This window comes from Saccopteryx leptura, chromosome 2, assembly GCF_036850995.1.
Source record: "Saccopteryx leptura isolate mSacLep1 chromosome 2, mSacLep1_pri_phased_curated, whole genome shotgun sequence".
NCBI classification, from domain to species: Eukaryota; Metazoa; Chordata; class Mammalia; order Chiroptera; family Emballonuridae; genus Saccopteryx; species Saccopteryx leptura.
This window is the reverse complement of record NC_089504.1, coordinates 276,601,283-276,627,116: the sequence shown is the minus strand read 5'-3', so window position 1 is coordinate 276,627,116 and position 25,834 is coordinate 276,601,283. Positions and strand designations below refer to the sequence as shown.

At 43.5% G+C, this 25,834-nt stretch overlaps 1 protein-coding gene across 1 annotated transcript; it reads right to left on the bottom strand.

Annotated features, from left to right (window-relative positions):
- Positions 1-2,658: 2,658 nt before the first annotated feature.
- Positions 2,659-15,067, bottom strand: C2H1orf116 (chromosome 2 C1orf116 homolog). Its single transcript, XM_066361872.1, has 4 exons — positions 14,900-15,067; positions 9,848-10,033; positions 6,674-6,851; positions 2,659-5,430 (listed from the first exon to the last, which is right to left on the bottom strand). The coding sequence occupies exons 2-4, from the start codon at positions 9,950-9,952 to the stop codon at positions 3,872-3,874; spliced, it is 1,842 nt and encodes a 613-aa protein (XP_066217969.1). The 5' UTR covers positions 9,953-10,033; positions 14,900-15,067; the 3' UTR covers positions 2,659-3,871.
- Between the last annotated feature and the right edge of the window lie 10,767 nt (positions 15,068-25,834).

Sequence of the window (25,834 nt, the reverse complement as noted above, 5' to 3'; positions counted from 1 at the left end):
AATTGATACTGTATTTTTCGTTTCAAATTCCAGGAATTATGGTGTGGTTGAAGTTGAGTCATCTGGAAGGTGTGCCAAAGCCTGATTGTTACTTTGGGCTGTTATCTGCAGCAAGATCTCTCCCATTCCCTCTCAGTGCTGGTCAAGTGAGCTTCCTATCCTTTCTACATTTGCTCCCTTTGAGAAGGAAGACGTAAGATCCAGAAGACAACACTATCATTTATGGAGTATCTACATCGTGTCAAACACTGAACTTTACGTAGTTTATATCACTTGTTCATCACCACAATCTTAAAAGGATGGTATTAGTGCCATATTACAGACTGAGAACTTTAAGGTTCAGAAAGTACTAGGGTTCCCTGATTGGTAAGTGAGAGGTTGAAATGAACCCAGATCTGTATTCTCACAGTTACTCACATGAGGAAAAGAGCTGGGAGCATTTTATCTGCATTTATTCTTAGATTCTGACTTAAATGAACATGATTTCCCTTGTCCATGCCCAAGGCCTCCACCTCCTGTAGTCTGTGAGCCTACGGCTTCATATTGTGATAATATGACCCTTGTCTTCCTACACGTATGATCATGGATCAAAGGATGGAGTGGCTCATCTCACATACTTACACATATTGTAGACTCTGAAATCTTCACCTCTTGCTCTAACTCAGTGGTAGTCAACCTGGTCCCTGCCGCCCACTAGTGGGCATTCCAGCTTTCATGGTGGGCGGTAGCAGAGCAACCAAAGTATAAATAAAAAGATAGATTTAACTATAGTAAGTTGTTTTATAAAGATTTATTCTGCCAAACTTAGCAAAAATCCGACATAAAGTACTTGGAAGTAATTATTATTATATGCTTTAACTTGCTGTAACTCTGCTTTATAAATTTTATAAAGTAAAGTTACTTCCCTACTTTATAAATCACCATGACTGTGGAACTAGTGGGCAGTTAGAAAATTTTACTACTAACAGAGATACAAAAGTGGGTGGTAGGTATAAAAAGGTTGACTACCCCTGCCCTAACTCATAACATCAAATAGGGTTTGCTCTCCAGTCTTTTGCTTACTCTTCCTTCCATGGAATAAGCACCGATTTTGTAGACCTGCCTTCCCCCAGGTTATAGGAGGCCTCTGCCAGACCATGCTTCTACTGTGGCGAGGCACTAAGACATGCCTGGGCTCATCCTCTGACCTCGCTACGGGAGAGCGTGCAGCCTGCCCTGCCTAGTCACAGTGCAGAGCTCGCAGAGTAGCACCTGAGTGGTGATTCAGAGGAGCAGCTGCCAATATACCTGAGGGCACAGACCTGTCATGCCAGGCTGAGAGGCCAGCTCCTGAGTTTGGCAGATGGTCTGCTCCCAACAGCAGCAAGATTGCAGCAGGGTACAGCAGAGATACAAGGTCAAGTGGAAGTAGAGTTGTCACTTTGGTTTTTAAAACCAGATGACTGGCCTTTACACACTTCTGCCCAAACTCCTTAAAAAAGAAATAAGAATAACTCTGAAGACCCCCCTCACCTCCCACCCAATCAGTTCAAGCTGAATGAAGAGCAGTCCTATATGGGTACAAGAGGAAGATACATTCCACAGGTGGGTCCAACATCGCCTTCAGGATGGCAGATGTCTTTATTAGGATCCCTTTGCCCCTCTTCAAAATGAGGACAACTGGGTTTGGGCTTACTATTCTATTCTTGAATCCCAAAGACCATCCATAGAAACATGTTCTTTGAAGGGTGAGGACATGGGATGCACAGCATCTTTAAATAACAAGGGAAGGGAGTCTCTCAAATTACGAGAACTGGGGGAGTGGGCATGCCACTAGGATGAGAATGCAGGGCTGAAAGTCAGGCTCCACGTAACTCTGGTCTGCAGAGAAATTATCCTTATTAGGGGGGATTTAACAGGAGATCCTTCTGACCAATCTGTCAGTCAGCCTTGTGTTGGTGTCAGGTTCCCAGATTCCTACTAAGTCTTACTTTACAGATAGCCCCAAGTGTCCCTATTTATCAGGGCAATTAATAAAAAACAAAGCAATTGTTCCTCATGTCTTGAAATATTCACGTGAAGCAACTTGATTAAATACAGCATATCCACTGAGCCCTCTAGAAGAGGCCTTGTTTCTTTTGGGGAGTCTGTAGAGACTTGGCTGGGCCAATTGTAGGAATCCTGTCAGCTGTGACAGACCAGGTCTTCAACCAGGGCCAGAAATAAGGCACCGGGCTTTTGGGTGTGTGTGAGTACACAGAAACTGTCACACCCACACCCCACATACCGTAACAGGGTGGAGTGGGCCACTTGTCCTTACTTTAACCTTCTCATCATGTTCAGAAATACTGAGCTTTGATGGTGAGGGGTTCTTAAGGACACAGCCTAAAAATGCTTGGCCAACCTAAAGGGCACCTTTCCAACAACAGTTTCCTTTATCTGCCCCTCACATCCAGAGATCTTGGACTCCAACCAGGTCACAACCCTGAATAACATTTTCTAAGGGGAAGCAGGAGTCATGTCTAGCTATGTCTGATCCCCAAACTTGTATTAACATGCTCACAACGCCTATCTATATTGCCTTCTTTTGGCATTTTCTCAAGTTGCATAACCTGGTCATGAAATTTGGGGTTAATAATACTACTACTTTCCAAAGATAAAATAAAAAGGCAGAACAGGTATGACAAGAACAACATTTAATCTCTGATATTTCAGAAGACACTTCAGGATCTTAAAGGGTCCTTGGGGTGCTGTGTGGATGCACACAGACTGCTGGGGGGAGGGCAGCAGGAAATCAGTAGCCCAGCTCTGTTACTAAGTGGCAGTGCCCATGGATGAGTCACTTCCCTTCCCCAACACGACTGGATTTGAACTTCTCTAAGGCCCCTCCCAGCTCTGATATTCTATGAATAACTAGCAGAGAATGTATTGGGCTGATTTTGCTTAGGCATTAAGAATGGTAAAAACTACCTGCAATAAATAGCGTGGGCAAGACCTAAAACAGTTCTTCGGCACAGTAAGTATCAAAGCCTCCAGGCTCAGGCTCCCATCTAATGTTGGCACAGTCCTGGGGTCAGTCATGAGCAGACTGGGATAGAGAACAGAAATAACAGAATCAGGGACCACTGAACATTTGTTATTGAATTTATCAAGTCCATGGACAAGGACCCTCCCAGTGGAGGTGTGCTATTTGACCACTCATCCTGTCTTCTCAGACTAACAGAGCTCTGCTCAATCAACCTAGAGTTTCAGTTACAGGAATGTGTCCTATCCTTGGGACAGGGAACAGTGTGAAGGCAGCAGGTAAAGAGATAACAAACCAACTCCCCATCCCCAGGCCTCAGTCCAGAAGGGCAGCACTGAGCCCTTCTCCATGCCTGGCGGGGATTCTGGGACACCCACATTTCAGGTGACGCTGCATTTGCCAAATGTCACTGGCACATCCATAGTCTCATTTGACTGTTTTTTCAGGCTTAGCCACCCCTCTTCACTCAGTTAGGTTGAACTCTCATACAAAAATCTCCAAATCTCCAACATGAGCAGAATTCTGAGCAATGACTCCTGTGTCTTATAAATAGCTTCAATGATATATACAGCCTAAAATACACACACACACACACACACACACACACACACACACACACACACAGGAAATCATCTTCAGGATGCTGGTACTCATTGGCACAACCACCCTGAATATAAGCATAGGCTTGGGCTCTAGTCTCTCCGTCCCCTTCACCTCAGAGAGCAGAGCATTGGAGAGAAGCCTAGCCCTGCCCAACCCCTGAGCAGTGAGGCGGGCAAGGCTCCTAGGTGGAGCCCTGGGTGTCTTCTTGTCCGACAGGAGGCAGGGAGGAGGTTGTGTGGGCAGTGCTGGTGGCCAGCGCCTATGTTACTCCTTCAACAGTCCCAGCTTCTTCAGAGCCTCCCTCCTGTGTTCATCAGGGATGCCTTTCGGGGAAATCTTGACACTGACACAAGTGGGTCGAGGCAGCTTGTCACGGCTCTGTCCTTGGTAAGATAGGTGCCAGGAGCTCTGCCCCTGCTCCTGGCCAGCCAGCTTGCTCACACGAATACCTGCGAAGTCCTTCCCAGTGCCCAAGGAGGCGGGGCGGGGCCGGGAATTACGTAAGACATTGGGTGAAGTCTTGTCCAAGAAGGAGTCTTTTCCAAGAGAGGTGCTGGTTTGGGGGCTGGGGTCTTTCCCGGCTGAGAGGTAGCTGCTCAGCCCCACCCCCGAACGCTCCAGAGTGTTGGACTTGAAGTTCATCTGTCTCAGGCCAGGAATGCTGCTCTCCTGGAGAGTCAGCCCTGAGTTCCGCAGTGGCTGGGCCAAGGGACTATTGACCCCTAGGGCGGTAGGAATGGGAATCGGCATAGATTTGGCAGCTGGAACCTTCCCTGGAGCGGGTTCCTGGGCAGGAATCAAAACTTTGCCTGGAGAAGCGCCCTGAGCCAGAGCTGGAGCTTTCACTGGGTAGGGTCCCCGGGCTGGAGCCCTCCCTGCAGCAGATGCAGCGGCTGAGATGGGAGCTGCAGGCTGAGCCAGAGCGGAAGCTGCAGCTGGAGCTGGAGCTGGGGAAGGGGCCTGAGCACGCGTCCCGCGGAGTATGACAGAGCTGGGGGGCTTACTAAAGTGGGGGCTGGGCTCATCTCGGTCCTGGGGCAGCCCCAGCTTCTCCAGAGCTTCTCTGCGTGCTTTCCTCTGCTCCTGCAGGGAAGAGGCCAGGCCGGGATCCCCAGGGGTGGCCTCGGAGTGGCGGGACCGCCAGTTGTGGGGATCGCTGTGGAAACTGCTGCGGCTGCTTTTAAGAATAATATTAGGTGGCAGCTTCCGGGCCTTAGGCGCTGGGAGGGGAGCCAGCTGGGCATTGAGATCCCCCTCTGATGAGCTGGGAAGGTCTGCAGCTCTCACATTCTGAGACGACATGGCAGAAGGAGGCTCAGCTTGTCCTGATGCCCCTGTTAAGCCTTTCTCATTGGCTTTTTGGGACATGGCCTCTGAAGAAGTGTCTTTTCTCCTCTGGGGGCTGAGCGATGTGTGGAGCTGGAGTGTGAGGCTCTCCTCCCCTGGCCCGTTGGGCAGGCTGTCTTCCCCACACTGCTCCGGCTGGGCGTCCCGGAAGGCCTCTGGTGGGGGGATGAGAGCTGTGTCCAAATCAAGGGCAGCCTCCTGAAACTTGGCTGGAGCCTGGCCGGGTTTCCTGCTCTGGCTGACCTGTTCTCTCTCAGGGTTTGGGATGAGCCTCTCAGGTTTCCCTGGGGGGTGGCTATCAGTCTGGGTGCTGCTTTTCCTGAGGCTCTGGTTCCCGCCGATATGGATATTTCTGGGGAGGCTGTAGGAGCCGGATCTGAAGCCCAGGCCTTGGGATTCAGGCAGATGAGGTGAGCTGGACTGAGTCACTCTCCTTGGCTCTGGTCTTTGCTGAATGGTTGTCTCCTCTGGATGGCCTGTGAGATTCCCAGAGAATAGGCAAAGAAGGGAGGACAGAGGTGAGAACCTTGCTGCTGAGGGAAGAGCAAATATTTCCTGAACTCTAATCTCTAGTTTGCGTGGATGGGTTTCGTTTGTGTTGTTTCTTTGCTCTTAAAGGGGCAGCACTCTTATCTGGATATCATTTAGACTAAAAACAATACTAGCCGATTCCCTTCAACTAAGGATTAACTTTTCATGACAGTAGGGGAAGGGGCTGCCCCAGGTAGCTCCATGCCCTTGATGCAGGCTCTTCCTAACCCCCTACAGATGCGCCAGGGCTGGGATTCAGGACAGTCCCTCTAGCTATCTTGAGGGTCCCAGGTAGCTAACTGAGTCCAGTGGAAGCACTGAACACAAATAGCATGAACAGGTGATTTGCTCTTGATTTGACTGGTCTTCCACCTTCTCCCACCTTCACTTTCTATCAGTACCTGGGTGATTCTACGGTGACCAGAGTTGCCCCCACACCAGAGAGTGACATGGACTCTTTTTCCTTCCAGTGAGCTGGTCGGGTGCATCAGGCCCCCTGGCCAGGGAATTAGTCTTAGGTGGCAGTGAAGTCCAACGTTCCCATTTACTGTTCTAGCTTCAGGGAGAGTCTAGCACATTATCAGTAACTATTTGTTAAATGAATGAGTAGAATGATTGCAGCCTTGATACCAGTGGGACTCTCCTCAGGACTTAAGTGCCATCCTCCTGCCCTGGGTCACAGGCCCCACAAGGTCACACTCATGTGCCATCCTCTCCCCCTGCTACCGAGCCTTAGTGCTACTGCCTCCCCACACTCTCCCACAAGGGCTTTAAGGTGCCACCTACTTAAGGGAGCCCTTCCCTCTTCTTATCTCCTGCAGCCTCAGCCTGTGTCATTCAGATTAGCTCCCAGACCTAGTCAGTCTCTCCAGAGCCAACCGCCCACCCCTCCCTCACCAGTTGTATCTATTTGGAATTCCTCCGTGAGTGGACGGGAAGCTGGTCAAACCCCTTTCCCTCCTGGGTCTCTGATACATATAGAAAGACATAGGAAGCTGGCGTGTCTGCAGTCCCTCCGTCCCTCCAGGAACAAGGCTTTATTCTAGCCAGGAGTAGAGAGGAATGCAGTCATGCCTTCTTCTGCCTGTGACCCTTAGATCAAAGAGCAAACAAAGTGGAAGGTAGCCAGATGGATGTTCAGATTTTCTGGGTTTTGCTAGAGGTGCTACCGCAGACAGTCTCTCTTACCCTGGGAAGCAGGCTGGATTATGGGCAGTGCTCGGGGACTCTGGGGAGTGGTGGCTTGCTCAGACTCGTCAGTGGACAGTCCGCTGTCAGCCTCAGTGTCCAATGAGCCAATGGTCTCCTCCAGGAAGAGCAAACACTCCTTCTCTTCAGCGGACAGGAAGTCGTAGCTGCTGTCACTCTGGAGTGGAGAGAGGAGGCAGGAGAGGAGGAGGGCGCTGTGAGCGGGAGCTCTGCAGAAACTGGTGGGGCCTGTGAACCACCCTGGGTTGGGGAAGGAATGCTGAAGAGCTGGAAACCTTTCCACGATGCTACTCTGAGAACCTGCTGGAGCTGCTTCCTGAAACTGCAGGCACCAGGGAAGGCAGAGACTGCTGGGCTTCTCCACTGGCACCCAGCTCTGGTAGCTGGGCAGGCAAACGGCAGGTGGCCTTTCTTTTGCCTAATCTTGGGTGAATGCTTAAGAGCACAGATCAGAAGCAGTCCCAGGTTCTAATTCCAATTTCTCTGTGTGACCTATGCCAAATATTTCACTTTGTATGTCTCTGACTTTGCTCTAAATCAGGGGTCCCCAAACTTTTTACACAGGGGCCCAGTTCACTGTCCCTCAGACCATTGGAAGGCCGGACTATAAAAAAAACTATGAGCAAATCCCTATGCACACTGCACATATCTTATTTTAAAGTAAAAAAACCAAAACGGGAACAAATACAGTATTTAAAATAAAGAACAAGTAAATTTAAATCAACAAACTGACCAGTATTTCAATGGAAACTATGGGCCTTCTTTTGGCTAATGAGATGGTCAATGTGCTCCTCTCACTGACCACCAATGAAAGAGGTGCCCCTTCCGGAAGTGCAGCGGGAGCCGGATAAATGCCCTCAGGGGGCCGCATGCCACCCGCGGGCCGTAGGTTGGGGACCCCTGCTCTAAATTATATGAACAACAGAAAGATTTGACCTTCAACTTGAATGGTATTGCTTTTAACTTTTTCAAAGTACTTCTGCATACTTGATCTGGCATGTCAAGGACAGTCTGAGGACAAACAGGAAACAGCCTTCTACTGGGTGCCAGGCCAATGGGAACAGTGGTATGACTAGCCACAGATAAACTTACTAAATAATTTATCTTTGACTCTGAAATGCATTCCATCAGGAGTTTTTCCCTTGTATATTTACCTTCTTGATGGTATTTGGCTCTGCTAACATTCAAACAAGTGTGTACTCCTTAAGCAAATATTAACTTAAGGGGGAAGGGGGAAGAAACTGGGTGAATACTAGAGGAAGAAAGTGATTTAGTAATAAGTATTAAGTAGATATTAAATGAATAATTTAAACTATAACAAAGCCCAGAGAATATCTGAGAAATATGCTATGGTAATTTCAGATGGTTACTGCCTATGTTCCAAAAGGCCAGGAAGATCCATGGGACAGTCACTCTCTGTACAAGAACACTGAAGGGGCGAACTGAAAGGAGAAATGGAATTATATAAAATTTGGCCTGAGTCCCTTGCTGGCAGGAAAGATTTTAGAATAGCCCTAAAAATATCCTGGGCAGAGGGAAGATGGTTGTTGAAAAAACCCTTCCGGTTCCCAGACTCCTTAGAGAGCCATCTGTCAGTTGACTGAGTGAGGCCTACGTTTCAAGCGAAACCCCAAGCATAGCCCTTGGATGTCCTGAAGCTGACTCCAGGGGTTCTCTGAGCAAAGGTCTTCTTTACTGCCCTCTTCCAGCTAAAAGAACCCTGCCAAAGATAAGGCGGCTCTGAACCTCTCCTTTTGTGGATGATTCTCTTTGAAAACCTTTAATCCTGGTCATAGCCTGTATCCAATGGTTATATTCATATTGGCATCAGCTTAACAGAAACAAAGCGATGTCTCTGTGGCCCCAGTATCTAAAGTCAAAAAGAAATTATATACAGATTGCCTGCACTTTGGATTTTATCTGCTGTTTTTTCTAATCCATTTTTACATATCAAAACTCACTGACAATAGCAAACATGCTTGAATACAGTAGAGAACCTTATAATCCTTAACTTTCGAAATACCTCTAGAGCAGTGGTCCCCAACCTTTTTTGGACCACGGACCGGTTTAATGTCAGAAAATATTTTCACGGACCGGCCTTTAGGGTGGGACAGATAAATGTATCACGTGACCGAGACAAGTGTCAAGAGTGAGTCTTAGACAGATGTAACAGAGGGAAATCTGGTCATTTTTTAAAAATAAAACATTATTCAGACTTAAATGTAAATAAAACGGAAATAATGTAAGTTATTTATTCTTTCTCTGCGGGCGGTACCAAATGGTCCATGGACCGGTTCCGGTCCGCGGCCCGGGGGTTGGGGACCACTGCTCTAGAGCACAGAAAGCCATAAACCATAAATTCTTGGGTGTTATTATGTGTGTGATGAATCCTAAACAAGAAAGGAATGCTTACATTTGGACATAGGGCAGATTTTCTCTTTCACACCAGCCATAAAATAATTAAGATTTAAATTCATGCCCAGAAAAATGACAATTTATTATGTGTCACATGCAAATAGTTAAAGAGTGCCTTGGAAAAGTCTCAATCTCTGCTCAAAGATAGACTATGTCTTTTCTACATAGAGGTACGTGCTAAGTGCTTTATATGCATTTCATTTACTTCACCCCAAGAACCCTAGGGATTCAGTTTTAATTATCCCCATTTTAAAACTAAGGGAACTGAAGCTTAGAGAAATTAAGTATTTGCCCAAGGTCATACAGCTTTTACTAGGGAACCCAGATCGGTTTGGCTCCAGAGCCCAGACTCTTAATTACTCTATTTCTTTGATCTTTTAAGACTGAAGGAATGCTGCTAATCACAGAGAACCTGAGGGATCCATGTGCTGCAGGATCTACATTCTAGTTTCCACCATGGCCTCAGATCACTGGCCTGCTCTCTCACCTCAACTCAGACCCCCAGCCTAATGAAAGCTAGAAAAAGTCTCATTTGTCCTGTTGCGCTGGGGTGGTCCCACCCTATTCTCTATAGAACCAGCGGTGACTCAGAGGCAGAAAGCATCACTGGAATGATTCACTCCCTGACAAGGAAGATGAAAGAGAAGGAGCAGTGAGCCAGGACAGTGGTGGGCAGGGTGGGGTGGGCAGGGCAGGTGTGCAGAGAGCAGGCCAGGTTGCAGGACAGAGAGTACATACAGATCCAGAGCGGGTGGAGGTGGTGCTCGTCATGCTGTTCCAGCTGCCGACGCGGGTCACGGGTTCTGAGCCAGGCCCCTCTGGCCACAGCTCCCTCTCGGGCATTGCCAGAAGCAAGCTGCAGGGACGGTGAAAGGGGCTCCCAGAGGGGAAGTGAAGGGAAGCGAAGAATGTCCCAAGCTGGGCCTGAAAAGAAAAGAATCAAAGCCATGTGTGAGCCAAGCCTTGGCTCTGGCAAGGCTCTGCCCAGGCCCTGGAGCAGCATGGCGGCAGGGACACCAAGCAAGCAGAGAGCTGGAGGGGGCCGTGGACAGCCATTACCCAAACCCAAACCCCCAGCCTGCATGGAAGAACACATAAGCTGGCTCACATACATGCAAAAGGACGGACTTAGGTGGTGGAGAAGCACAGAAAGGAAATTCCATCACTTTCTTTAGTCACCTTTTTCTCTGAACTAGGGAGCTTACCCTACATTCTCATTACTATAAACAACAAATGTTACAGGGGTTAATAACTTGGATTTTGGAGGTAGTTCGATCTGGGTTCAAGTTTAGCCATTTACAGTTATGTGATGAGGCAAATTACACTTTGAGTTTGTTTTTCCTCATTAAATAAGTTTAGTGTAAGGATTAAATAAGATAGCACAGTTTAGCTGGTAGTAAATATTCAAGCACGTAATGAATAACTAACTACTACTGTTCTTATAATAAGAAAGAAAAACAAAATCTCTCTGGGAATCAAAATAAACTGAAGGGAAACAAGAGTTTAGAAAAGAAGGGTTTATATTAAATGAGAGACTACAGGCTTGAAAGGAGACTTAGGGCCTGTAATAGTACCTGTTTCATAGGGAGGGTTGTTTTGAAGATACAATAAAATATTCTATGTACAACTCTTGCGAAGTCCATGACCCAATTGTTAGCTACTATCATAGTCAACATCACCAATATCACGGCAGCCACCAACATAGCCAGCAATACCTCCCTAGCCTAGGACACACGTGCATAGCACCTACAGTGGTCAGCACAAAACCAATTTCCCTCTTGTGCACCATTCCCTCTGTTGTTGGTCTTACTCCAATGAAATTGCCTAACCTGTGTCAAATGAACAAGAGAAATGCCCTATATCGTGTCCTCCCAACTCCAACTCCTAGAAAAAAAACCTCAAGCTCATTGTATTAATAGTAATAGCAAAGGATTGCAGTGCCATCTTCCTTCTGAAAATCACAAAGATTTTCACATGCCTTTTTGTGGGAAACACTCCATCAGAGTTGGAAATGCCAAGGTAACTCATCTATAGGAAAATGAAATTCTAAAAGAATAAAGATTAAAAGACAGGCCAAATAGAGGGTTGGGGGGGAGGTAGACTACAGAATATAGAATACAGTCTGATTCTGAATCCATGTTCTCCCATGACTTTATTTTCTACCACCTTTCCCACCCTTCCAACATTAAGTAAAATGTGTTCTATTTGAGATCTTGGGACTTGGGGTTTAGATTCCAGGGCTGGTTGTCCCTTTCCCAATAACTGCTCCCAATGTCAAAGCCAAGTTTGCTATGTGAGTCAGCCTGCCAGCTCCATAGAGATGACAAGTACAAGGCCTCACAGAGCTCTCTCCTGCTTAGTAGGAGGCCCTCAAATGGGGCAGGTAGAGAGGGACAGGGTAATGGTGAATGAAGAGGGAAGATCTCTAATGACACATGTAATTTGTGAGGGTCCAGAGCCTCTCGGGAGATAAAGAGAGGACCAGAAGAGACGGAGACGCCAAAGACACCCGATGATAAGTAATCATTGGGTAAGATAGCTCTTAGGGTTCCTTCATGAAGTTAGTTCCTCAATATCCAGAACCACAAAGAAACAGAAACAGGAGAAGTCATGTGAAATGAAGTTCAGTCATCTCAGCTATCCGCTCCCCTGATGACTGTCTAAGTTCAAAGAGTTCTAACTCATTCTGGACGTTCCATGGCATTGAGGCCATTACAACAATGGGGACCGATCTCTCACAAACCTAGGCACACAGAAGGTGCTCAAAAAATGCTAGATGAATAACTTGTCATCCATTTTAGTGTTTGTTGAGTGGAGCTATTGGAAGACCACTTTTTTTGGCTTCTACCTTATTACTGAAAGTTCCTTCTAAAAGATTTTATTTCCCAGAGAAGATATGGCTCAGTGGAATTTGGGCCATGCTTCCAGTTAAAGTTAAACTAATAGGCATGGGGCACGCACTGTTTCCAAGCAGTCAGTGTAGATCCCAGGGCCTAGTTTTTGGTTCCAGTTTTCTTATCTATTAAATTGAGGCAGTAAATATTAAAAGTGGCTACTGTAATTAATATAATATTCTCTGTGAATGGGTGAGAAGATGCTGTCTCTTCCTTTCAGAGAAAATTACTACTCGTGTTCTTCTAAGTACACTTCAGCCTTTACAGTAGTTTGCTAGCCCACCCTTCCTCCCTGGGTGCCTATCACACTCTCATTTGGGAACCAGGATTGCCTGAAGCAGCTGGGGGAGATAGAAACAATGCAAATAGCACTCCTTTAAAAAACATATCTGGTACAGCTTACAACATGCTTTAGATATGCTAATTAGATCTTCAAAACAACCTGACAACTCAGGCAGGATGTGACATTTTTATGTGACAGATGGGAAAGATGGAGTGCTCCCTGACTCCCCTCCCTAAGGGGAGTAAGGGATGACCTGTAACTGCACATACAGGGCAGCCTGTGGCCCCTGGCCCTCCAGAGAGCATCTCAGACTGTCCCGATGCAAGAGGGCCACTTACCAAAAGAAGGGTCATTGGCCACCCTGACTAAATGCTAAAAGCCCTACAGTCCCCTTCCCCTATCTCACACCGTAAACCCTGCACATTATTTAGTTCATCTAGTTCAGCTTTATGCTTCCACCAGGGTTTGCCTCAACAACAGACATTTCCAGAGCAAAGAAATTACCCCAAATTCCACTGAGGATCTTATCATCGGGCGCTACATAACCACAGTAGCGATGACTCTGCACCTGAAACTTCAGCTGAATGAGCCTTAATGCACTTGCACCTTGTCACCACACCTTGTTTTCTGATGCAGAGTCTGACCAGCAAAGCCTCCTCTCCCCACTCCCCTCCCCACCAGTCTGACCACGAAGCCTCCTCTCCCCACTTCCACCTCCCTGCATTTGGCCTGGTCTGGATGCTGCATTTCCTCCCACCAACTTTACAACCTTGAAACTTGGGGACTATTTCAGGGCAACTATCGAAACCTGAGGTATGTCCACCTGATAAGAAGCCTGAGAAAAAAGCAAAACACTCAGGTGTTTTGGTATCTTTTAACCCTTGACCTCTTCGGGGGACTTGTTGGGAGGAGGGAATGGGTTAAGAAATTTTGCGGACAGCCTATAGTCGGGCCCAGTCACACATTAAATATTAACTACTCCACTGAAGCCAGCCAAGCCTTGGAAGAGAGTAAATAAATAACATGTGGAATTCTGGTATCTGAAGAGGGTGGGGTGGTGAGAAGGCTTCAGCCCCATTCTACCTTGGTTTCTCTGTACCTTCTAACTAGACTCCTCCTATGAGCCCACCCCCATATCCTCCAGGAGCTCAGCTTCCCTCTCCAGTAGACAAGTAGGTGCCTATTCCTCTGCCGACCAGGTGTCTGCTTTTTGCTGACTACCCAACACTGTGCCTCAGGCTGGAAAACATCCCAGAAGTTAGACTACAAGCTGCACGGTGCATGTTGCTGTGTGTTAAGGCAATGATATACTATCCCTTTCCACCACTGCCTTTGAGAGAAGGGCTCGGTAGAAATACTCTCTGCACAAGAGCTTTTTTGATACTGCAGGCTATAGTTATTGCTGACAAGTTCGCCACCTACTGCAGCAGCCCTGAGTTTGGTGGGCCGGTTCTGTGGTGTGGACTAAGCTAATGCCTAAAGCTGTCCTTGCTAGGACTTGAAACCCAGAACTGCATTTTCACTCAGAGTTCGTGCGTTCTAGGCCCTGGGAGCCCGGCGCTGGGGTCTTCCCGCTTCCCTCTTTCCTGCAGCAGGAGAAAGGAGGAAAAGAGGCAGATACAGACCAAAGTGTCAGCCCCCAAGGTGGATGATGGAGAGAGCTGACTTACTATTCTGACTTGACTTCTACATCCCACTTCCTGGTGTAGGTAACCCTGCCCAACATATTGCCAACTGGGACACCAGAAGAGAAATAAACAAAACCACCGTGCTGGTCTGGTTCCCCTCTCTGTGGACACTGCCACACTACTTTGTCCTGAACCCCACTCAGAACTTCTACCAGAGTTGACACGCTACTGTGAAATAGGAATGTGGGTGAGGCCCCAGCACGGCCCAGTAGCTTTCTGTTTGCCAGTCCTGTGTCTATTAACAGGTAAAGTCATAAAATTAATTGAGTTGAACCCAAATAAACTGGAATCTGCAATTAAATTATTCAAGGGTTTTCCAGAGATGAGCTGGGAGCCTGAGCTGGAGTTTTCCCAATGTAACCAAACCTCACACCCCCTTACAAACAGCCTAGCAGAGCTCGCACCTTAAGCACCTGTCCACAGGCAGCTCCATTATCACATTGCCCTTATTGAGTACACACGCGCTGCACCCTTTATTTAAATAAAGATAGAATATGAGTTGACAAGGCCATGGGAGAATTTCTGGTTAGAACTGCAATGGAAAACCACTTTTCTCTCCTGGGTGAACCTCATTTTGACTTCTCTACTCCACTATTTTCTTCCAAAGTCACAACTCAATTTGAATTGCTCAGAGATGGAAATTTCCAAACCAAACCCATTCCCCCACCCCTTTCTTGTCAGCATAATATACTTATACAACTAAATAGACTGATGGGGAAAAAAATGCATTCCAGCCCTGGTCTCCACAAAAGCACTTCAATACAACCTCCTCTGATCTCCGACTGGCCTCAGATAGTTGAGGAACAGAGAGGGAAGTCCCTAGCTGGGGTGTACAGAGCTCCCCATAACCCTGTGGCTTTGAATTCCCATAAAGCACCCCACGCCACCTGGCTACAGAATAAGCAATAATTAGAGAGTAACTCACCTTCACTGTGTAGGGATCTGAAGAGAAGAAAGAAATACCCTTATATTTCAAAGGGCAGAGATAAGACAGAGACTGCTTCCCCTGTCTCCTACTGTTTTCTTCTTTAGACCTCTTCCTGATTTACCTGGACAGGTAAATGCTTCATCTGTGTTGGCTCACCCCACCCTACCACTGACTCTCAGCCAATCCCAGCCTTCCCTCCCTACTTCTCATTCCAGCTGTTTCTCCAGGGAGGACGTGGGAGGAGAATGGGCAGGGAGGTGCTGCTCTCACTTAGCCAATCATCTCTTGCCATCCCTTCCCCCATTTAGAGCCAATAAAGAGCCCTTGAAAAAAAGGAGGGCTGGAAGGAGGGGGGACTGGTTTGGGCTGAGACTAGAAAAGGAGAGTTGGCAGGGAGGGAGTAGCCCCCCTAAAACATTTTTTTTAATTTTCATATAGAGAAACATAGTCCACTGGACAGTATGCTTTTTTGCATGTCTTTTTGAAAGTAGGTTTTTCATCTAGAGCTGCCTTCTTCCAGTTGGAACTAAGTATTCCTCTGAATTCTCCAAGTTAAAATTCTCTGTGGCCCGTTTGGTTAATGGCTTTTCTGATCTTTCAGAATCACTTTTATCCTCAAGCCTTTTCCTGCCAGCTCGTAATGCTTCAGGCTCCACGCAGGGCTGCTGAAGAAAATGTCTAAGAGAGGGGACGCCTGAGCTGACACACCTTTACCCCCCACAGTGTACCAACAACCTTCCTGGCCTCATTTATTTGTGGGGGAAGTGAAACTGTTTTCTCCCTCAAGAGGTCCCTGATGAAAAGCAACTGGACATCCTTGGAGGAGGAAGCATGCTCACTGTCATTTGGGTCTCTGGTCTCTTAGTTGTTCACGGAAGGTAGCAATAAATATTACTAAATAAAGCAAAATAAGCAACCAACCAGTTTAGCAACTCCTGTCTGCTTCCGTGGCGGGTTCTTGGCACCTGTGGTTAACTGGAAGAGAGTAGGGAGAGAGAGTAGGTGAAAGAATCCAAAGCTTTCAAAAAGAAATCTCCCTGTGGGTACAGATGCCACTTTTACCGTATATGACTTTGGCCTGAAAGTTAACTTTTCCTGGATATAGTTTATCCTCGATATCAAAGGGCAGGAAGAAAAATGAAAATTAATGCACATAATAATTGCCAACATTTATTAAGCTCTTGCTGTATACTACGTATTGTGTTGTGCTAAGCATTTTCATTCATCATTTCATTTCATCTTTATTTCAACTTCAAGTGGTAGACACTGCTAATGCCTAAATTTTACAGGGAGGTTAGATAACTTGTCCAAGATCACGTAGCTAGGAGGTGGCAGAGCTTTCCACTCAGGCACTAGGACATCAAACTTGCCATCTATCATTATGAGGCCAGTCATCCTCTATTTAGGAGAAAATCATAAGTAGGAAACATGAACCACACCGATAATTTGCAGGTCTAATTCTAGCCATTAGAGTCATCCTTTCTCGTCTCATTTCTGTATTGTAGCTATTCATATCTTTTATAACAAGATGACACATGGTTTTCATCTTTTCTCTTTCTATGATCAGAGTTGGGCAGGAATAAGTGCAGTGATTCAGGGGCCAAGGAAAGAGGTGGGGTAGGACTAGTGAGGAGGGAGGAGGTGTGAGCAAGGCTGGGAAAAACCAGTACCCTATCAGCAATGTATGGATAACAGAGTTGACTGACCATTTGAAGATAATGACCTCTCTTCCTGATGTGTCATTCAAACATGTATGATGTCATAATACTAACAAAACAGGAAGGGCATCTCCTAATCAGGAGTTCATTGCAACTAGAGTTAACACCCATGGATGAATAAAAATCATTAAAGTTGATTCATCTTTATAGGTGTGTAATTTGAACATTTGCTAAAATAAAATAAATAAACAAATACATAAATAAATAGACTTGGAGCACTAACCTCAAAGATGATAGTAGGCATAGTCTTCTTTGTGAACAGACACAATTTTTAATTTATAATAAAATTCGGAGAATTCAGAGTTCCTGTCTTTTACCAGGTAGAAGTAGGAACATAGGCAAAAGGATTTCCCTGTTTCTCTTTCCTTTTAGACATCTCTTTTTGAGAATTATTATATTAGTTACCTGGCTTGACAAACACTACTGTACCTAACACCTAGGTCAAGAAATAAAACATGAACATTATAGTTGACACTACAAGCTCACCCCTCCCTCTTCTCTTGCCTCCTCGAAACACACTCCCCTGAAATAAATCAGTACCATAAATTTTGTGTTTTTTTATTCTCCATGTCTTTAAATGTTTTACCCTGGACTCTCTCTGGCTTTTGCTTTGCTTTGGGGGAAAAATACACTCTCTTAAGTTTCCAAGAGAATTGGGAAGGAGGCCTGGACTAGGGGGAGGAGAGGACTTCTAAAATCAGAAATACATGAAAGACCCAGGCTCCCTGGTTGATGTAGGTCATTTTTGAGGAGGAGCGTGTGTCATTGCTCTTTGTGCACGAATTCCTGTTTGATGACCTGATTCTGTGCAATTTAATTACAGTCCAGCTCACCTGACTCATGTGTCCTCACTTCTTCTCTATCCCGGCATGTTGTGGTGCAGTCATCTCCGTGACTGTTGGAGACTAGCTTACTATTTCCTTTCTCAGTGCAACCTCCCTATGGGGCATTAAACTTCTCATATTCAGCACACTTCTACACACACAGACACACACACACACATACAACTTGAAAACCAAAATATATCACAGTCAGTCATTGGTCAATCTTTTCTGTTTGGACACCTTATAAAGTTGAACTATCTGCAAAAATAGTTGTAGATCTCCATTCTAATCATTTATGATACTTATTCATTCATATTATGGTTACATTCTATCAGTGTCTTTCTTCTTTCCCTCTTTAAAGGAAAATACTTTGAACATGCATGATCACTATCTCTAAGAAACTCTGGGTGCCTGCTATGGTCATGGTATTGGGCTTGCTATAATATGCTGGGTATGTTTCTGAGCATATTACTCATATATTGAGGGGAGGGAGGGTTTTACTCTTCAGGTAGCAAGAACTTTCTTTTTTATTTATTATTTATTTTTTACATTTTTTTCATGAGAAGGGAGGAGGCAGAGAGACAGACTCCTGCATGTGCCCTGATTGGGATCCACCTGGCAAGAGCCTATGGGGCAATGCTCTGCCCATCTGGGGCCGTTGCTCCATTGCTCAGCAACCAAGCTATTTTAGTGCCTGAGGCAGGCTGTGGAGCCAACCTCAGTGCCTAGGGGCAACTTGCTCCAACCAAGCCATGGCTGCAGGAGGGGGAGAAGAGAAAGAGAGAGAAAGGAGAGGGGGAGGGGTGGAGAAGCAGAGGGTCACCTATCTGTGTGCCCTGACCAGGAATCAAATCTGGGTCATCCACATACCAGGCGAACACTCCATCACTGAGCCAACCGGCCAGGGCCGCAAGAGCTTTCTTTAAAGAGAAAACAGCTAAGGAAGGATAAGAGTGATTAGAATTGGGAATTGATAGGCCAGATTAAGACATGAATTAGGTCACCACATTCTCACCAAAGTGATTTTAGTGTTAAGCCTAAAATAATTAGATGGAAACTAAAGGGTGTAATTAAGTGGATTTGGATAAAGGAGTTCTGAAATTGCTTAATCATTAAGCAGTTCCTAGGAGCAGCTTGTTTTCCTTTTTTGAGAGTAGTGTGACTTTTGCCCACCTATCATGGACATTTAGAAGTTTCAGTTCTTTTCTTCCCAGTGCTAATGAAAGTTTGAGGACTGAAGTCATCTATTAGCATCAAAGAGTTTTGTAAGAAACACCGAATCTTAACACGTTCAAAATTGACCTCATGCTGCCCCTGCTGCTCAAACCTGTCCTCTCTCTTCTATTCACAGGCCCGCTAATAACATCAGCAGACCTGCTCTCACCCAGATGCAATACTCCACAGCAGTCCTCCCGGATCTCCTGTGAGATTGCTCTCACACCTCCTCATCCTCCCTATTCTGCTTCAGGACTTCACTATATGTAAGATTATGGGCCATTAAAGATAGACTACAGAAATTCCTTGTTTCCATTTTGTAGATGCACATCTGAGTTTCATTCCTGTCAAAATTCTTTGATGTATTTTCACACAACATGAAATTCTAAGTCCCTATATGACATAAAAGACCTTCATGAGCTGGCATCTTCTATCACATACAGTCATCCCTCACCATGTTGCATTTCACTTTTTTGCGGTTTCACTGTATTACAGATTTTTAAATTGTATGTAAATAATTTTTATATTGCGAATCTTTTGCTATATCGTGGGATTTTGTGGTATATAGGAATTTTTTATATATTTATTATTTTAACTATTTAGAAAGTGTTTAAGAGCATAGGAAATGTTTATAAGAATGTGGGAAAGGTTAATAACAGTGTGGGGAAGGTTTATAAGAGTGTGGGGAGGATTTATAAAGCCTTAAAATATATATAAATAATAAAATAAATATAAGGTCACAACTTTGCAGATTTTCATCTATGGCGGGGGAGGGGGATTCTGGAACCTAACCCCTGCAATAGATGAGGGACCACTGTATTCATCCATATTCTTGACTACAGTCACATATTTTTGAAACTACCATGTTTTTATGCTTCTGGGCCTTTGCACATACTGTACCCTTTGCTTGGACCTGTTTCTAGATGGGCAGAGCATTGCCCCATAGGCTCTTGCCAGGTGGATCCCAATCAGGGCACATGCAGGAGTCTGTCTCTCTGCCTCCTCCCTTCTCATGAAAAAAATGTAAAAAATAAATAATAAATAAAAAAGAAAGTTCTTGCTACCTGAAGAATAAAACCCTCCCTCCCCTCAATATATGAGTAATATGCTCAGAAACATACCCAGCATATTATAGCAAGCCCAATACCATGACCATAGCAGGCACCCAGAGTTTCTTAGAGATAGTGATCATGCATGTTCAACTCTATTCTCCTGGCTTAGTCTTATCCTTCCTTCAAGGCTCAGCTCAAGCACCACCTTCTTTTGGAATAGGATGTTAGGTGCTGCTTCACTATAATCTCTTAGCACAATGTATAGCTCTCTAGATCTAACTAGGATGTAATTGTCCTCTTTCTCTCCTTGTAAAATTTGAGTTTGTGAAGGGCATCAGATTTTTCTATAAATAACTCTTTTATTCTATGTTAGTTATATATTAATGAAAAGACTGATTATGAACTTTCTGGAAATTGAAGTCCTTTACTTAAGAAAATTGGCCTAAAAATTCATATTTTAGATCATGTTAGTAGATAATCTATCTACTGCTACAATGTTGCTTATTGTTTCTTTCCTTAATCTTATCTTTTGACATACTATTAAACTGTAAATTGCTCTTAGAAGTAATAAGTATCGGCTCATCAGCACTGTTTTCAGAAGTTTTTGACCTTTTGATGTCATGCCATATACCTGAGTCTGAGACACTATGAAGGCCCCCCGCTGATGACACTATATTGCAACGGTTTAAAACATCTGGCAAAGGGCTGACCTCTTTTCTTTCTTTTAAAGTGCTTCTTACATTCTATAAGTTATTTACTTATTATTATGGGTATCTCAAATTATTTAATAAATAAGAAATATTAGGTTCAGCAGTAGTCAATACTGGAAATATTCAATACTGAAAAATTCCAGAGAACATTACTGGATAATATTTGGATCTCCTGCCAAGCTCCTAACAGTTCCACACAGAACATTTGTTGAAACTTCAAATTTAAAAATTTATTTTGCTTCTCAAGCTTGTTATTTCTTGGAACATTCTCCACAGAATTTACATTAAATATTCTATAATTTATTAATATACATTTTATTCATTGTTAGCAGTAGACATAGCCACGGACTACACACTTATGACAATAGTTATAAGCAAGAGATTGGTTAGACTATAACCACCTTTCTCCTAGCTGTTAGTGTCCAGGTTCTCACAATGTCAGCTTTAACCTTCTACTCCACATGCTAGCATTTCCTGCTCTTACTTTTGGTTTGTTATCATTGGATTCCTTCAAACCACTAATGTTTCTTGTTGATCATACAACAAGCAGATTGGCACCACTATAAATTCATGAATAACAACCCCCAATAATAACCTTCCACCCCCCTTTTTCTCCCTTAATTTTGGATGACTTTACCGCAGAATTAGAAAAACTCAGTAAGAAAAACAGGAGCTATGAGGCAATAACTCCATCTTTCCACCACCGTATCCCCAAACTTATCCTTTGCATCCATTTTCTTCCTTTTTTGGTACAAAAAAAATGTTTTTCCTGTATCCCCATCACCCACACGTGCTCTGGGCCTATCTCATGAACTCTATCCTGCAATCCTCTGTCTTACATCATCATTTGGACCTTTCCACTAAAATAATGGGGCTGGTTGATTGTGGATTTCACTGTAGAGTGATCTTGTTGGACCATTTGTCTGGAAAATCTTAGTGTCAACATCTTTAGCTTTTTTCGTTGGCCTGGTTGGAATCCTCAGAGAAAACTCCCAGAGAACAGCATTCCAAAATTCTGCCCAAAGGACATAATTCTGGCAGCTAGCATTCTTGGAGTCTAGTATGAGAAGGTTGATGTTCTCAACATCTGGCATATAAAATAGTACTTCCTTCCCTTATATTTAATACAGAGAGCCTCTGTTTTACCCTCTCCTGAGAGGGAATATAGCAAGTTCTTAGATACCCAGAGTGGAAGAGGGGGAGGCTTACTTCTTAACCAGACCCTGTACCCATCCTTCTGATTTTTCCCAGCCCTGTTTCCAGAGCTACTCATATCACCAATGCCTGAATTTGGGGGAGGATTCATGTAAAAAACAGGGTTTCTGGCTTAGGATTCAGCTTTTTCAAATCTATTAGGTCAGTTACCATTCATCCAACTGCTGGCTAGCTTCCAAAATTTTGTTGCTATTATTTACCTCACCATCTCTTTGTCCTTTAGAGTTTATGCATTTCAAAATCCCATTTCTATTATTCTATTGCAGCTTGGGAGTGTGGAGATCAATGTATATGTTCAACCTACTATCTTTAACCCTATTTACTTCAACCCACATTCATCTGGCTTATTTTTCTTTCTTTCTTTTTTTTTTTTTTTTTTTTTTACAGAGACAGAGAGTCAGAGAGGGGGATAGATAGGGACAGACAGACAGGAATGGAGAGAGATGAGAAGCATCAATCATCAGTTTTTCGTTGCGACACCTTGGTTGTTCATTGATTGCTTTCTCATATGTGTCTTGACCGTGAGCCTTTAGAGACCGAGTAACCCCTTGCTTGAGCCAGCGACCTTGGGTCCAAGCTGGCGAGCTTTGTTCAAACCAGATGAGCCCGTGCTCAAGCTGATGAGCTCGGGGTCTCGAACCTGGGTCCTTTCGCATCCCAGTCCAATGCTCTATCCACTGTGCCACTGCCTGGTCAGGCGATCTGGCTTTTCTACTACCCTTGAAAAACTTAAGTTTGTCCATCAGCTCCAGATTGCCAAATTCTATAAACTCTTCCAATCCTCCTCTCATTTGATTTTTTTATAACATCCAACATAATTGGACACAGTTTCTTAAACAACTATTTTCTCTTGGATTTCATGACATGAAGTTTTTATGTATCTCTAAACTCTTCTGAACTCTCATTTATCTTTGGTGGTTCTTTCTTCTTTAACTGCCTCCAAAATGCTGGCTCTTTTCCCTTTACCTGACTTCTAAATATTGGAAGCCTTGAGGTTGGCTCCCTTTCATTATATACTCTCTCGTTGGTCTCTTCCATTCATATAACTTTTAACTATTTATAGGTCAACAAGTCCGAAATTGAGATCTTAAGACATTTTCAACTTTAGACCTGTAGATGCCTCCATGACGTCTTTTTTTAGATGATTTAAAAACATCTCAAACATATGTCCAAACTCTTATTTTCTCTATCCTTTCCAAATATTCTCTCCTTCCATCTTCCATGGGTCAATAATGGCCACTTTCATCCACCCGTTGCTTAAGCAAAAACCCTGATATTCCGGAAGCTTCCCTCTCTATTACTCCTCAATGTCACCATGGCCTGGAGATACTATCTCCAAAATATATCTTAAATCTATCATCTTCTCTTGACATTTACCTAGTCCAAGCCATCATCTACTTATTAGTGCTTCATCCTTGAGGAAGTTATAAACTTCCTAATCCTCAGGAACCATATCTACAAAATAGAGATGATAATAATGAATGTCTCATAAAGTTATTATGAAGATTATATAATACATGAAAAATGCTCAGTACCTTGTAAGCACTCAACAAATGCTATTATTATTACTACCATCTTTACTTACAGAGTATTGCAGCACCCTCCTCCTAACCGGTCCTCCATTTTCACTCTTGTCCCTATTAGTGCATTCCCTACAGAATAGTTTAGATAACTTGGAAAAATATGTCTGATGTTTTCCTTAAAATGCTTTCATATCCTCCCAATGATCTCAGGATAACTTTATTCCTAAATTACACACTGACTTTGTTTATATGTTCATTCATTCAAATATATATTGAATGTCTACTAGGTGTCCAGTACTTTGTTAGGTGCTGGTAATAAAATGGTAATAAGAAAGAAATGGTTTCTGCTCTCATGGACAAACTATTTAGGGACACAAATATATATAAACGAACAAATAAAATGTGATAAATGTGAATTAGAATAAGTGCCTAATATAGCTTGTAGATGCTGCAAATCTGGAACCTTTCTTACTTCTAAACTTCATCTCATATCTCTTTTTCCTTGTTTACTACAGAATGGCCAGACTGGCCTGGAAAATATTTCATTTTTTCTTGCAACATAGTGTCTTCAAATGCTATACTCCCTACCTAAAATGCTCTTCTTATTCTTCAATGGACTGATTCCTTTTTATGTTTCAGATTTCAGCTTAAATGTCACTTTCTCAAAAGAGGCTTTTCCAAAAAAAGCCTCTTTTATGGACTCTCCTACCCCCTTATTCTCTTCATGTCACCTATATTTCTATTTTTATAAAATTGTGTTCCCACAGTGTATACCCAGCACCTAAGGCCACCTAAGGCAGAATGTTAATGTTGAACATTAACATTCAACAATGCTTATTGAGTGACTATCCTTGCAATCCTGAGGTATTTGATACTGTATCTTACAATAAATAGCTCAATAAGGGTTTGTTAAAGAAAACTGCTTGACAGTTTATCTGAGATATGATTTTAGCTGCTTTTAGCCAAATTCAAGATCATTTTCTAAGTCTTCATTGTTAGTAAGAGGAATAAAAATAAGGCTGGATGTTAAAGGATGTATCTAATGAGAAGGGTCACTTCGGCAGAAGGCCAGCATAATTCAGTCTTTTCCTTAGTTTTGTAGGTTTATACACTTGATTTGATTAGTCTACTCGGTAATGTTCAAGCTCTGGAAAAATTATTCAAAAGAGAAAGATTAATCACAATCAGGATGGATAATTTTTTGAACTATCCCACATCATAGACTCTAAAAGGTGATTCTTATTCCATGATAAAGGACACATTTTTCTATTTAATTCAATATAAATATCCAACAGGATTGAAATAAACTGTGCTATAAATATTCATGGTTATGTGATAAAGTCCTTCTTCTGGACAATTCTAAACAAACACTGACTAATTCTTATTATCTTCCATTCCCCCGTTGATAGAAAATTAAATTATTAAATAATTTGTTTCAGAGACGATATTTCCATTTCTAAGTTTACATCTTTTTAACAAATTTTATAGTAGTTGTTTCTTGATTACCATAAGGCATTGGTGAGGACATCCAGTTCCAGTAATGTTGGACCAGGTAATTCAGACACACACTTTTCACTGAAGCAGTGGAGAGCCAGATATGCAGTAAAGAAGTTTATCAGAATGAAGATATAGGTAGGTTGAACATTTGGGGTCCCCTTTTGCCTGGAGACATTCTTGTATTCCAGACTGGGTGGTTAAGATCCTGAAGGGTGCTTCTGACAGCTTTACAGAAGCAGGGTATCAGGGATTGAATTCCAGGATCCACCAATGGATGTGACCTAGTGAACCACATTCACTGTGGGTTGGTACCTTAACAGTTGTACCCCAGACGTGAGCATGAACTCTCTCAACACTGGGGAGGGGACTAGCTGTGTTGGACTTACTAAGTTATGATAATGTCTAAATACTCTATTTTATCATAAACTTAAGTTGGTTATCAGAAATAATATAGTCTATATTTTATTTTTAATGTCAGCATTATGAAATTGCCACCTGAGTAAGATTTAATTGCAAATAGCTTTCAGTCTACTGCAGTTATTTAAGTGGACCACCTTTAGGGTTTTAGAAGATGGTCACTGTGACACCTGCTTTAACTTAAGATTCAATAATGAAGCCCTTCATTTGAATACAGATCAATGCCATGGCAGTCAGATCAGAAAAGTCTTTGTGGTGTACAGAAGGAACTTTAGAAGTACAGAAAGGCAGAGAAGCAGTTCAGGGAGAGGCAGCTACTAAAGCAAAGAGAATTCTTGATTAGAAAAAAAGACACACCCACAGGGAAATCATAAAAGTTTGTGAGTTTAGGGAAATAAGTTCATAATAAACTGGCATTTATTTCACCTGATAAAGACCTTCAGAATCTAGAAACACAAGTGACAAAGACAATCCAAGTCAGAACAAATACTTGAAATAGAAAAAGTATTTGAGATGCTCAGTTTTCTATTCCTGAATTTCTCACTTTAGGTGTAGTGCTATAATCACAGGATATACTACCAAATATGTAAGTCCTGATTTGCAGCCTCTGCTGTACTGTTAAAATGCAATTATTTCTGCAGTCTAAGTCATATCACCCTGTTGGGATCAGAATTACAGTTAAGTACTACTACTGCTGTTTCTTTGACAAATCTACTATACAGCCAGGTTTTTCCCATGCTGGGCTCACAATAGATTTAGAA

What these genes read in the sequence shown, in the direction of transcription:
- C2H1orf116 (XM_066361872.1), bottom strand. Translation starts at nt 9,952, where the DNA reads ATGCCCGAGAGGGAGCTGTGGCCAGAGGGGCCTGGCTCAGAACCCGTG. An exon ending in CCTCCACCCGCTCTGGATCT is followed by an intron (nt 6,852 to 9,847) that starts GTATGTACTCTC and finishes TCTCCACTCCAG; the next exon opens with AGTGACAGCAGCTACGACTT. An exon ending in AATCCAGCCTGCTTCCCAGG is followed by an intron (nt 5,431 to 6,673) that starts GTAAGAGAGACT and finishes GGAATCTCACAG; the next exon opens with GCCATCCAGAGGAGACAACC.